Source organism: Bombyx mori, chromosome 11 (assembly GCF_030269925.1).
Source record: "Bombyx mori chromosome 11, ASM3026992v2".
NCBI classification, from domain to species: Eukaryota; Metazoa; Arthropoda; class Insecta; order Lepidoptera; family Bombycidae; genus Bombyx; species Bombyx mori.
The window spans coordinates 3,909,161-3,923,041 of NC_085117.1; the positions used below are offsets into that span (position 1 = coordinate 3,909,161).

The 13,881-nt window shown below is 37.9% G+C and overlaps 1 protein-coding gene across 1 annotated transcript; it reads left to right on the forward strand.

The window, feature by feature from the left end:
• The first annotated feature begins 9,125 nt into the window (after positions 1–9,125).
• LOC101735407 (uncharacterized) lies at positions 9,126–13,638 on the forward strand. The gene is made up of 5 exons (XM_004922303.5): positions 9,126–9,517; positions 10,436–10,696; positions 11,790–11,925; positions 12,782–12,942; positions 13,501–13,638. Exons 1-5 carry the CDS (start codon positions 9,196–9,198, stop codon positions 13,629–13,631), a joined length of 1,011 nt encoding a protein of 336 aa, XP_004922360.1. The 5' UTR covers positions 9,126–9,195; the 3' UTR covers positions 13,632–13,638.
• Positions 13,639–13,881: the final 243 nt, after the last annotated feature.

Sequence of the window (13,881 nt, forward strand, 5' to 3'; positions counted from 1 at the left end):
TTTGGAATTGCAGAAATTGATAGTACCCACGTAAAAATAAAAAATTTTACAATTATGCAGTAAAATGCACTAATTAAATATTTTACGTAACAATAAACTTATATTATCACTTAGGTATATGTTTTATACAATTATAAGTACAATAAAGAACTTATAACTATTTAATTTAAATAATAATTGGGAGAGCACAATAATATTGACAAGTAGCGGTCAGTGTTGCCAGCCGAAAAAAAGCCTATCCTCCAAGCCTGCCGTAAGGAACTTCGTTCCAATAAAACTCACTGTAGATGTAAATTACTATGAGACGTTCCAATAAATAACTGAACAGAATATTATATCCCATAGACACAGCCCACTTAATCTCTCGTCGAGTCTTCTCAGTGGGTCGCGTTTCCGATCCAATAGTAGATTCAGCGAAGCACTGCTCTTGCTAGGGACAGTGGTAGCAATTCTCTCAGGTTGACCCCGTGAGCTCATCTACACGTCTGCGCGAAGTGGAATAAATAGCCCCTTAGACTACCAACGATTATATAAGGAAAACAAGACATATAATATATAATATACTAACCGTATTATCTCAAATCCCACATGAATATAATCAATTAGTTCAACATTTAACAAAAAAACTTCCAATTAATGTAATATTAGTGCAAAAAGATACAAGAAAATTCGTAGAGCTTTGGCTGCTACGACGTAGCGCCTACGGCGTAGACACGGTGATTCGTGGAGTAAATGAAATTTGATCGAGCTAAGCTAGGCAGATGAGCTCACGGCTTTTCTGTTGTTAAGTGGTTACCGGAGACCAGGGATATAAGGTAAATGTTGCCAACCGACATGATTGAGTGTTTTTTTGCTTACTAGGGTACACGCGCTCACGGCTCACCTGGTATTAACTGGTCACTATAGCCCATAGACATCAACATCGTGAACCTTAAGACAAGTTTTCCGTGTCAGTTTTATTATAATCCAACGCTCTACTCCTCAAACCTAATATATTACTGTTTCACGGCCGAAATAGACAGGGCGTTGATACCTGCCTGTGTCGGCTCACAAAACGCCCAACCCCAGTAAAAGACCTCAACATCATGTCTCAAGGTGGGGGACGCAAAACCTACCTTTCATTTGAGACGCTCCAACTGGCGCTATCGAGCATGATGTCTGAAACAAACGAAAAAAACATGTTCTCATATATTTGCATGTCCAAGTTCTAACAGTAAAAAATAAAGTTAAGTTCACACGTGTCTTTCTTCAAACCAAGGAGAGAGTGGAATCGCTGACATTGCTGACGTCCATAAGCGACAATGTCTACTTTCCATCAGGTGGGGCGTATGAGTCTGCCTACAAGCCATTAAAAAGCACACTCACATACCTGCACACACAGTTTTTTTTATTGTTATTAATATATTTGTTTTATATTTTATTTTGCATAGAAACGTACAGAAACTCGGAGCGTTTGTTTATTTATTGCATAGATAGGTGGACGAGCACACAGCCCACCTGGTGTTAGGTGGTTTCTGGATCCCATAGCAATTTATAACGTAAAGCCGCCACCCACCTTGAGATATGAGTTCTAAAGTCTAAGGTTACAGCGGCTGCCCCGCCCTTCAAACCGAAACGCATTACTGCTTCACGGCAGAAATAGGCAGGGTGGTTGTACCTGCCAGTGCGGACTCACAAGCGGTCCTACCACCAGTTAAGATTGAATTAACTAATACAAACAAAAAACGACCTTCGCACACCAGTAACACGATTTCATTCATTATCGACGTAATGCCATAGTCTTGAGTAAAAGAAAACAGAAAAAACTGCGGGTACAACGTTATAAAGTTTTCTTAGAATTTTTAATTACAACGAGAAATTACAAGAAAAACCGATTATTTTTGTTAAGGAATTAATTTTGTCGTCTCACTCGACGAAGCTACGCTGAGCTACAGTTTATCGGTAATAGACGACGGATCATACACAAATCATCATAACCAGTGGCTACCATTTTTTGAAAACGAGTCTTATTGGAACGAAGCTCCTTATGGGACGATGCGGAGGTGTACCCTAACCGGGAAAGAACATCCGTAACGTAAGATTTTTATCAGTATTGCACACAGTGTACGACTTGACTTTGTAATAACGTACAAATTAGTAATGCACACAGTGTACGACTTAACTTTGTAATAACGTACAAAAAATAAAATATTTTTTTATCATTGATTGACCACGATCTCAGAGCGTTCGTTTGCGCAATACACTAACTCTTATGCAAACAACCGTGAATGAAGTGTACCACAATAAGTTCGCACGTTACCGAATGAGGGGGGGGTTGTTGCGAAACCTCCAGTTTTATTTTCTTTATACCTCGAATACAACTTAAAATGAATATATTTACAATAAGGAATTTCGTTCCTATCCGGTGTCCCACGATACCACACGTCTTTTTTGTGTTACAGTTTGAATCATTCAGCGCGTGATCCTGAGCTGGTATAGATTAAGAACGCTTACAGCTTATCGTCACTTTTGTCACAAGCACAGAGGAGCAGAGAATGAAATATCATTATTTAGCCAACTGAATTTGTCGCCGGATCTTTTCGGTGGGTCGCGTTTCCAATCCGGTAGTAGATTCAGCGAAGCACTGCTCTTGCTAGGGCCGGTGTTAGCAAATTCTCTCAGGTTGAACCTAGGTTGACCTCACCTTATCGTCCGTGCATAGGCCTAGGCTGGAATAGGCCTTCAAACTACCAGCGCATAGGTAGGAACATATATAAGTATATAGGTAATTCGTCGACATTCGAACATTATGATAATTAGCGTCTTATTTTGCGAGGTTAAGCCGTAAATAATAAGTACTTTAAATTATTTTTAGAAGATATTTTTATGGCTAAAATAAGGACCAAAACAAATCGAGAGCAAATTTTTTATAATAACGATCACACGCAACGTGCCTTTATCAGCTAAAATATAGAACTAACCAAATACTTAAGTATATCAAAACGCAGAAGCTTCTTCCTAGTTTTGACAAAGATTTTATCATTTTCACAATATTCTATGTGTACTAATAAAAATATACTAGAATACTAATAGTCAGTTTTAGTTTAGACTACCTATTAAATCATAGCGTAGCTTCGCCGCGTAGAGCAGTTTGTACAAACGAAAGGCAAGTAGCTTAACATCGTACAGGACTATCCCTTAGGCTACCAGATAACTAATTAGACTACACGGGCGGTACAACCAACGGTACTGGGCACGTTTTCGTTGTTACAGTCGATACGAGAAAGAAATGATTGGCTTGCGGATGATAGTTTTATGTGATAACGTCAGTAGCAGAACTATTCGAACTGCTAGCTCTGACGTCACGCGAAAAGACAGATAAAAGTGTCACAAGCCAACGCTTGGGCCGATCGTGCCTCTCTATCGCTTGTTCCGCGCTCTCGCTTGCACGCTCAGGCTCAGGCGGAACGTGACACTTTTTCGTGCGTGCAGCCGGTGTTCATCGATTTATACAACATTACCACGTCGAAAACCGAGACCGATATCAACTTGATATGGTATGATATAGAATCAAATGTTGATCGTGTTAGCGTTAAATAATCTGTGATTGTTGAGTAGTCGCCGTGATTCGCCCATTTCTGTAATGATTTCATCCAGGTTTCAAAAGTGCGAGAGCTGTTAGTATCTGTAGCAACTGAGATTTCGAATTCACATCTAATGGTGGGTTGCGGCATTTACTTAAGCGGTAGGCAGTCTCCTCCGGTGATGGTCACGGAGCGGCCTGAGGGGATTGAGCACTAGCGCGCTGGCACGAGGCGAGGACGGGACGACGCGTCGGCGGCTGCGGCCTGCGACGCGGTCCGCATTGTCGTCGATTATTGTCATGTCGATTATTTAATGCCAACACGATCAACATGTGAATCTATATCATACCATATCTTATCATACCATATCAAGTTGACATCAGTCACGGCTTTCGACGTTATAACGTCTTATAAATCGATGAAAACCGGCTACACGCACAAAACAGTATCACGTTCCGCCTGAACCTGAGCGTGCGAGCGAGAGCGTGGAACAACCGATAGAGAGGCACGATCGGTCCAAGCGTTGTCTTGTGACACATTTATCTCTCTTCTCGCGTGACGTCAGAGCTAGCAGTTCGAATAGTTCTGCTACTGACGTTATCACGTAAAGCTATCGACCGTAAGCCGACTTTACAGACAACCAATTATTATTATTTTTGTAATATTCTATTTTCGTTATAAAACTAATGAAATTTAACTTATAACAACGAGATTTTTGAACGGAACTTGGCGTCAGATTCTACCGAATCTGTGGATTCAAGGAATTAATCGAGTTGAAAGGAATTCAAGAAATTGAAAAAGTTGATCGACAAGTGTTAGCACGCGGCCGCGGTCTATACCCTAAAACTCGTGGCCAAAACGATCCGACAAAACCTAGTTAACGTGGTACATTGGACACGCGCGCCCGCCCCAGGGCCATCCCCGTTTATTACATTACCTATTATTGTTATAAGAAAATCCCTGCAGCCTTTGTGGTTCTGAAGTTTTCGCGGAAAATTCTAAATCTACCCGGTCATTTTCGTAAAAATAATAATTAATTACTTTCAAACAACAGAATCTTTAAGACACTTTTTTTTTTCGTTTAAAAACGCTTGACGTCTGTTATGTAAGAATATATAGTTTTTTCTAGTTTTCTTTGAGTCGTAGTTATAATTAATAGTAATTTTAAGGTATAAATTCAAGTATTTTTAATTATGACATTCTTTTCGAAATTTCGAATATACTTAAAACACTTATAACTTAAAATTATTAGCACAGTACATGTAATCCTATAACACGGTAGATACGTTCCTACAGAGACCCGTGTTGTGTGAAACCGTGCTATATGTGACTAGAAGCTAGTATAAAAGGGAGAGTAATGTTTCTGAATGAAACATCTCAACCATGCCTGCGTGTATGGTTTTACCTATTATACATAAAAAAGCAGTAAAATTTTGGGTTATTCCCATATATTTTGTGTTCTTAGTGCATAATGCAATTTTCTAAATAATTTTAAGCAAACCCCTTAGGCTACCAGTGAATAGGTAAGGGGAAAAAACATGTGTGCAATTCGCAAGTGGTAGAAGTCACTTCAAAAATGTTGTCTTCGTGATAATAATTTTTTTTTGCTTAGATGGTTGGACGAGCTCACAGCCCACCTGGTATTAAGTGGTTACTGGAACCCATGGACATCTACAACGTAAATGCGCCACTAACCTTGAGATATAAGTTCTAAGATCTCAGTATAGTTACAACGGCTGCCCCACCCTTCAAACCGAAACGCATTACTGCTTCACGGCAGAAATAGGCAGGGCGGTGGTACCCACCCACGCGGACTCACAAGAGGTCCTACCACCAGTAATTACGCAAATTATAATTTTACGGGTTTCACTTTTATTACACGATGTTATTCCTTCATCGTGGAAGTCAATCTTGAACATTTGTTGAGTACGTAATTTATTGGAAAAATTGGTACCCGCCTCAGATTCGAACACCGGTGCATCGCTCAACGCGAATGCACCGGACGTCTTATCCCTTAGGCCACGACGACTCCAAAATGAGACGAATGTAAAATTTCGGGAAGAGGATAATTATAGATTTTAGTAATGATCTTAGTGATACAAACTTTGATAATTATTTAACATTTTATTCGTATATATCATATAGATTTATTAATAATATATTATGTACGAATATTAGGTACGAAGCAGAGCACAAAGAGAACCACGAATATAAGAAACTCCTATCTCATTTTCTCCCACGTTAAATCTTATGAATTTATGTGTCTATCTCTTTTTACTGTCTCTTTTTCGTTTCATCGACTTTCGAATCACAACGATACTACAGAAGATTTAATTTCAAACAAATGTCCTTCTTCAAACGATTTACTAGTGACATGGCGACTTGGCAACGTTATGGACACCACTCTTCCTGAAACTCATGAAACGAAGTCTCAAAATGGACGGTCGCATTAACTGATCCACGGGCACCGATGACTACTTGACACCAGGTAGACCGTGAGCTCGTCTTAGTAATAAAAAAGGACTCCTGGGATCAGCCGTAACCCAGGTCATCGTCAGGAGCATCTCATAGGATTTATGTTCGTTTAAATTCGAAGATAATAAAAAAAACCTAAATTAGTGCAAGTGAATTGTTTGTTCATCACCCATGGAGACTGGAAATGCTTGCCGTCAAAGAGTTTGTATTATTATTTCAATTCACTGAGTTTCTCTCCGACATCAGTGCTCGCGATTCCGTTCTGGTGGTAAATTCTGCAAAGCACCGCTCTTGCAAGGATCAGTGTTCGCCATTATCTCAGGCTGCGTGTATGGACTCCACTAACGGTCCGTGATTAGTTGGAATAGCCCCTTAGGCTACCAACGATTAAGGTAGGGACAAAAGGTAACTTTAATACATCCGAAATTAAAAAAAATCTTCTGGGTGATTAGACCAGTTAATCTAATAAAATTAAGCAACCTTTAATTCTAAACAACGGCGTAGTGCAGTATCAGAAAGCAATATGAATTATGTATCTACTAAAAAATTATTTCATCTATATATTAATACGTGAAGCAAAAACTTTGTACCCCTTTTTACGAAAATTGCGCGGACGGAGGAGTATGAAATGTCCTACACTTATAAAAAATATAGAGAAGGAGTGCAGAATGCTAATGTCTTTAAATGAAATTTAGGCGATAATAATACATTAAATCAATAAAAGAAACATCACACACACTACCATGTATTTGACACACACATGTATATAATAATATATACTCTATGTTTATTATCAAATTTTTGTTTAATGTCTGAAGTCTGTGGTCAAATTGAGAATAGGTTAATACTGTTTATCTTTAATATTATTTGTCAATAGTGTAGCCTTGGCGAAATCTTTGATTATAGAAGTTTAATAGTCTTTGACAATAGAACCTTAATAATGTTCAAACCATTATGTCGAATTTCGACTAATGCCGGACCACTACTTATTTTTATATCGTATAGATACCGGTCAGGAATGTTAGAGCAATGCTATAAAATTATTGCATCGTCACGGGTCCTTGATACGTGTGCAGTGAAAATTACATTTAAAGATTCTGTTACAAACAAACATACCGAGCAGACAAAAGCTTGTTAAAAATTAAGCCACGACTTTTTATTCTATTAGAAATAACGCCATCTATAAATTTTTTCACGAAACAAATGGACGTAAGATAAGAAAGCGAGCTTTTAAATTATTATCACGAACAGTTTTAGACTTAGTAGTTCTGAGAATCGATAAGAGATGGCGCTACTTTCCAAAAATATAATTGGGTGCTTGAAACGAAAATTCAGTATGACAAGTACCGTAAAACCGTCATTTGAGTCGACTATTATCAAAGGCGGCAATCTGACTTTTGGACAATGATTGGTAAATCAGAAAAACGAATTATTGACTTTGTATTCCATTGGCAGTCACAAAACTCTTCGGAACGACATCTTAGATAAATAACAGGTTAACTATTAACCTTTATTTAATGCAGGTTTTGAACCGTATTCTTTGAAGGAGACGATTATATTCAAATAAATCTGTATTGACATATCAATAAAAATGTTTTGTCCAAATGCACAGATTGCCACCTTTGATAATAGACGACTCATTTAAGGTTCTGAAAAACAATTTGTAACCTTAAAAATAGTTTCGAATCTTATCAGAACATCTAAATCATACTATTTTTTTATTTATTTCCTATATTGAGAATGAAATCACGGCCTACCTAATGTTGAATGGTTACCGGAGCCCATATACATCAACAACATGGATACCAGTACCAAACATGAGACATGTAGACATCATGTCTTAAGGTGGATCTCATATCAGTTTTACAATGTAACTACACTGATACCTTAGAACTCATATCTCAAGGTGGGTGGCAGCATTTACGTTGTCGACGTCTATGGGCTCCAGTAACCACTTAGCACCAGGTGGGCTGTGAGCTTGTCCACCCTATTAACAAAAAAAAAAGGATATGTAAAATTAAAGTGCGTCATTTATGTTTATTTGAAACTAGTTGAGCCGTAACTCTTTTGTGGTAAATGTTTATAAATCGTCTGTGAACAATTATAGCAGTAATGTTGCCATCTTAAAAGCTCTAACAAATTAATTTCAATTACTTTTTAGTGAGTAAATTTTTATTTGCATTACGAAATAGATGGATACTTTTTTCCATGCACCCCACGCTTTTTTACAATAAAATCATCTTTTCTTACACTATTTTTAATTCAAATTTATTAAAATTTCTTTTCTTTTTTTTTAGTTTGATTTTCTATAAAAGCGTATTTGTTATTTTTTTTAAACTATTATTTGAGGCCTATAAAATCAAAGGCAGCTAAATCCAATTCTGTCAATTATTCAGGTAAACTACAAAAATCGGCCCTAAGCACGCCATTACGGATCCTCCTGACCCATCAAAGTACTGCTCTTGCTAGGGCCAGTGTTAACAATACTCCCGGTTTGAGAAGCTGAAATAACTTTGTTCGGGTAGCTACAATATTCTTTATTTTAAAGCAGATTTATAAAGAATGAGAATATTACTAATAATCTGAATTTTGAATGATAAAACTTCGTTAATATTTGAGTATAGAGTCAAGATAAATTTTTTGAACTGAATTTGCTAGAGATTTAGCTGCATTTGTTATAACATGAAAACACTAAAGCGTATCCAACTAACTAAGCAATATGGCACCATAGTTAATCCATTTTACTACATTAAGGCGTTTAGCTGCCTTTGATTTTATAAGCCTCATTTATTTGTTTAGACACCGCTGACAGCTTACTCTCCTTCGGGGTGACCGCAAATTCGTCTGTCACAGTTGGCAATAAAAGACCAATCTCCAATCCCTAGCTTTAATCCCTATGACGAAAATTTGTGGTAGTAGTATTCTATAACCGCACCTAAATTTGTATAATCACCTCTTTTCGACCAGCAAGCTATTACGAGTCTAGGTTTTTAGTTTTCTGAATTTCATGTCGTTTTAATGGCAACACCGTTAGCACGTTACGCGCTAGCATTGTTCACAATTCGCGACCTATAAACAGAGTCTTGCTGAAAGCTTAAGTACCCAAACCTACAAAACAATTCTATAGCTTTACACAATTCTACAAAAAGAATGTAAAATGTACTACAAATTTGTTTTGATACCTACTATAGTTTTCATACCGTTCTTTATATTGGACTCGCGGTGCCACATTCCGAAGAACAACTCCGATGTCTTCGTCACGTATGAAGGGCACGCCGAGGTCAACGAGAAAGCAATGACAGACGTCAAACTGACACCAAACGTCGGAGACGCTACTGACGCGCCAAACGTGACAGATGACGTAATATTCGTGCCGAACAGTGCTGAGCGGAATGTCGATAGATTTAACATCGATGAAATTATAACGAAAAAAACGATCGGCGATTTCTTGGAACGTCAGAATGTTAATTTTGAAACCGGTGAGTGTTAGCGTTATTACTGTGTGGAAGTTTAACCTATTTTGTGCCGATTTTATTTCACGTGTTTTGCCTAAAATGATAAACATTTCTTTAAAATAGTAATAATAATAATAATAATACCTTATATAATTTATTTTATTTAAAACTACAAAAATCAATGCTAAATTCACAGCAAAATAACTTTAGTGAATTTGATTGAATAAACTTTATTGAACTTTAATGAATTAATGAAAGAACTTCGATAATGAACGTATAGTCAAATCTCTGCATACCGAAGTTGAATCTTTGTTAATTTTTATCCTGTTCCTTATTGACGACCAACCCAACAAGGTCTAATAAAGAATTTAAAAAAACCCAGATATCTCTGTCGTGCGCAGCCTGTTATTTTAAACACACATAATGAAGGTGTGGACAGTGTGGTTTTTTATCCTGTTCCTTATTGACGACCAATCTGACGAGGTCTAAGAAAGAATCTAAGAAAACCGATATTTCACTGTCGTGTGCGGGCTGTTATTCTCATTTGATTTGGTGTAAGAAAGAGATGAATACATATCTACGGTATCATATTAAAAAGGAAGACCCGGTATGAGACGTATTGCTCCAAAGTCCCGTCCTTCGAAGCGAAACACGTAACAACTTAGTACGAATATAACCAAGCATAGGGCATTACATGTATTTTTAGGTTCTGAATTTGACTGTTTTTTTTATGTGTGTTATACCTCAAAACTTTTCTCTAGGTCAAACGATTTCGATGATGCTTGCTGTATCCGAAAGCAAGTTGAGGCTTTTATCAAGATCCGACCAGTAGTTTTTTAGTTATCCTTAATAATGAATACATTGAAGAAATTATCATTTGTTATACCAGTTAGTTGAAAACTGTATAACTGTTATTGAATTTTTTAAATATTTCTTTAACAGAAGCACCAAAAGATGTATTGTTTATAAAGGCGAAAAACAATGAAGACATTGAAAAAACAACCAAAGCGGAAACCAGAAGACATGGCACTGATACGAGAAAACTCAAAATCAAATCCTTGAACTGTGCGGAGCTGGACTGCAATAACACACAAGATTCGGTGTGCGGCAGCAAATTTGAGCATAAGCAGTTGAAATACAGACTATTTTTGAATGAATGCTATTTTCGTAAAGTCAATTGTGGCTTTAAACACGAAATCAACAGTGAGTTGATAACGATTTTCAATGTTTTATACCATTTTGTTTTTCCTTCGAAAAGTCTGGAAAATACCTTCTCCTACCAAGTCACTATCTTAATTTTTGAAGGACGTGTCTAACTTGAATACTGTTCTCTGATCTTTTTCTTTTCCTTATCCCACTTTAGGTGGGATCGGCTCTCCTAATTCGTCTGAACCAGGAATTTCTATTCTGAGTTGTCACACTGACAATCTAGGCCTTAGACACCGCTGACGGCTTTCTCTCCTTCGGGGGACCGCAAATTTGTCTGTCACAGTTGGCAATAAGAGCCCGATCCCCCTTCCCTTAATTCCTATTACGATCAAATTGGTGGCAGTTGTATTCTATAACGGCACTTGAATTTGCACAATAACTCCTTTTCGACCAGCAAGCTATTATGAGTCTAGATTTTTTGTTTTTCGACAAGCTAGTCCAGTCCAACCAGAAAATTCAATTCTAATTGTCACACTGACAAACTGGGCCTCTTTAAGTATTCGGGTCATATTTGTCAGGCCGGTCCAATGCCGGCCGAACGGCGTAGTCCTTGTTCCTCCGGACTTACGGACTTACGTCACGGGCACGGGCCCTTCAAACCATAATCACTCATTTCAAAGCCAGAATTGGGATCGTGGTGTTTGCTTCTTATCTCTGCTTTCTTTTTATTAATATATTTATCCCTTTCTTACAATTTTCTATCACCCACATCTTAACGCTCGGTTGAGCAGAGTATGGGTTTTGCCATACGTGCCGTTCTTACCCATTATACACAAATTAAAATTCACTCAGAGATAACGCTTTAGGAAGCAGAAATTAGCCTATCGTCTCTTTCCAAAGGGCGATGTGCAATACTTGTCGAAGGTTCTGGAGTCAATCCCTGGTTGCTATCGTACAAGATTGTTTTATTTTGTGACCATTTATGCACGTGATTTGTCCCAGATTATTTATTTATTTATGATTAACAACCAAACAACCAATTTCCGAAACAGTAATTATTTAACAGACGCAGGTTTGTCGCAATGCACCGACTATTGGTAATTAGTAAAATGATCAAGTTACAATTATTATAAACATCATTTATCAGGATATCAACAGGTCGATTTGGAGAAATGCAACAATACAGCCGCACGATATAATGAAAGACCGTTACCATTCAAACCAATTCCTGTGAGATCGGATGTGGCCAACTGGAATAATACAAGAAGATTTGGGTCGAGACGGTATATGGGTTTTTTATTTTCTCTTGTGTTATGGGTTTCAGGAATACGTGTGGGATAAGCACACCCGAGTGAATTCGTGGTCCGCCTGGAAGACTGTTATATTGCTATATAACGGCTGCCCCACCCGGACATACCACATGCCCATGCGCCCAATACGTCCATCCGCCGCTAATTACGCAAATATAGAGTTTCTGCGATATTTTTTACTGCGATGTTTATATATCTCTTAACAGAGATGTTGACTGCTTTTAAATTCCCCCTTGAGTGAACGAGCTAGTGAATGTTACCCTACTTTTCCCGGATTTTCTTTCGGGCTGGGATTGGGCGACTGGCGTGAGTGCCGGGGAGTCCTTTAGTGGGTGGACCTCTGTTATCTTCTACTCTGCCTTAGCATCTTCGCCCACCAAATCCCACACAGCGCGGGAGCCTCATAGGAGGTTCTATTACGGGGACAGTCAAGCAGCTCTTTTAAAAAAGGAAATTTTAAATTGACACTTATTTCACATAAATTGAAATTTAAAAGAAATTATATTATACAAATTAGAAAGAGTCTTCTAAGCAAATTTAAATAATAATCTGCTTACATCAGAGACTGCCTAGTCTGCGATTTTATTGATATTAGGTTGGTATTGTATGTACGTGTACCAGCTCAACCCTTCGGACAAAAATAGATAGGATTGTTATACCGATCCGAGTGGGCTCTCTATATCTTCCAATACCGGTTAATAGCTTTTCATCACACGACCTTGTCCCTTGTTATAATCAATATTTCTATTGAAATATTTGCAGAATTTGAACACCTACATTTACGGTCCCCATAACTTCGGAGCGACTCCAACTCTGTTATATCTTCCAGGTCATTAAGCATGGGCATAAATGGGCGATATTGCACGCACACTTGTCCGACATCATGCCCGGATTCCTATGATCCTCAATGCGCCATATCCCAGACTGGGCAGAAGAAGGTATTCGCAAACCACTGCAAAATGGACTACAATTCCTGTTTGTACGGTGTAGGTAAGTTTATTCCTTGTAGCCGACTTTGCGGACAGGGCAGAGCATTGTCAATTTGATTTTAAGAAGTTACAAAAGGTCACAGATACTCATAAGAACCTCAAGTCTTTAGATCGAAGTCATGTTTATAAAACAACGTCTGTTCGTAGCAGACCTTTTCAAGATAATGATACTACTCGTATGCAAATTGGTGGACAATATATTTATTTTGTACATAGTAGTATTATTTCCCTGGGGGTGTCTTTTCTGATTTTCTGACTCAGAAGGTTTCGAAGTCTGGTAAGATCGTATCACTCGATACTTGCTCATTATTATGCCTGTTACGTCACTGATATTTCTGTATGATAAAGTAAAGAAGACGTGCATAATAGAATTCCCCTACACAATACTTTGTATTGTAAGGCCCACATGTATAGGTACAAGCACCCTGAATACGTAAGCTGCTGGTTATACGTTCATATACAATCAGATTTCGAGGTCTTGGACCTCATGTCTTAATTGTGACTACAGGTCTAGGTAACAAGATCAGATTGGTCTACAAATAAAACGTAATTATTTCAGCCTGGTACATGCGACCTCTCTCCGAATGCGTTGGCGGCAAGAAAGCTGACCTACAGCAGAACAGAGCTTTCGTAAACTGGATGCAGAGAGTTGGCATTGTTGACAATAAAGGAAGATTGGTTTTGAATTGATTTTAAAGTTCTGTTTGAATTAGTGAATTGGTATTAATGTTCGAGCCCGTCGCGAATATATCTGCTAGGAGTTTTAAACTAGCAAATCTAATCTAATCTAGGAACAAGACTAAGTCATACACGGCAATCTGCCCCTAAACTAATATTCCCTGTTCTGTGAGATCCAGAGACCATTATGCATACTTATATCAGTTTTAATTAATAAATACATATATCAAATATTTATACATAGGGAAAACAAAGCTGTACA

Bases quoted from the DNA above. Each gene is read 5' to 3' on its own strand.
- LOC101735407 (XM_004922303.5), top strand. From the start codon at position 9,196: ATGTACTACAAATTTGTTTTGATACCTACTATAGTTTTCATACCGTTC. The intron at 9,518-10,435 runs GTGAGTGTTAGC...TTTCTTTAACAG, and splicing joins GAATGTTAATTTTGAAACCG to AAGCACCAAAAGATGTATTG. The intron at 11,926-12,781 runs GTATATGGGTTT...TATATCTTCCAG, and splicing joins AGAAGATTTGGGTCGAGACG to GTCATTAAGCATGGGCATAA.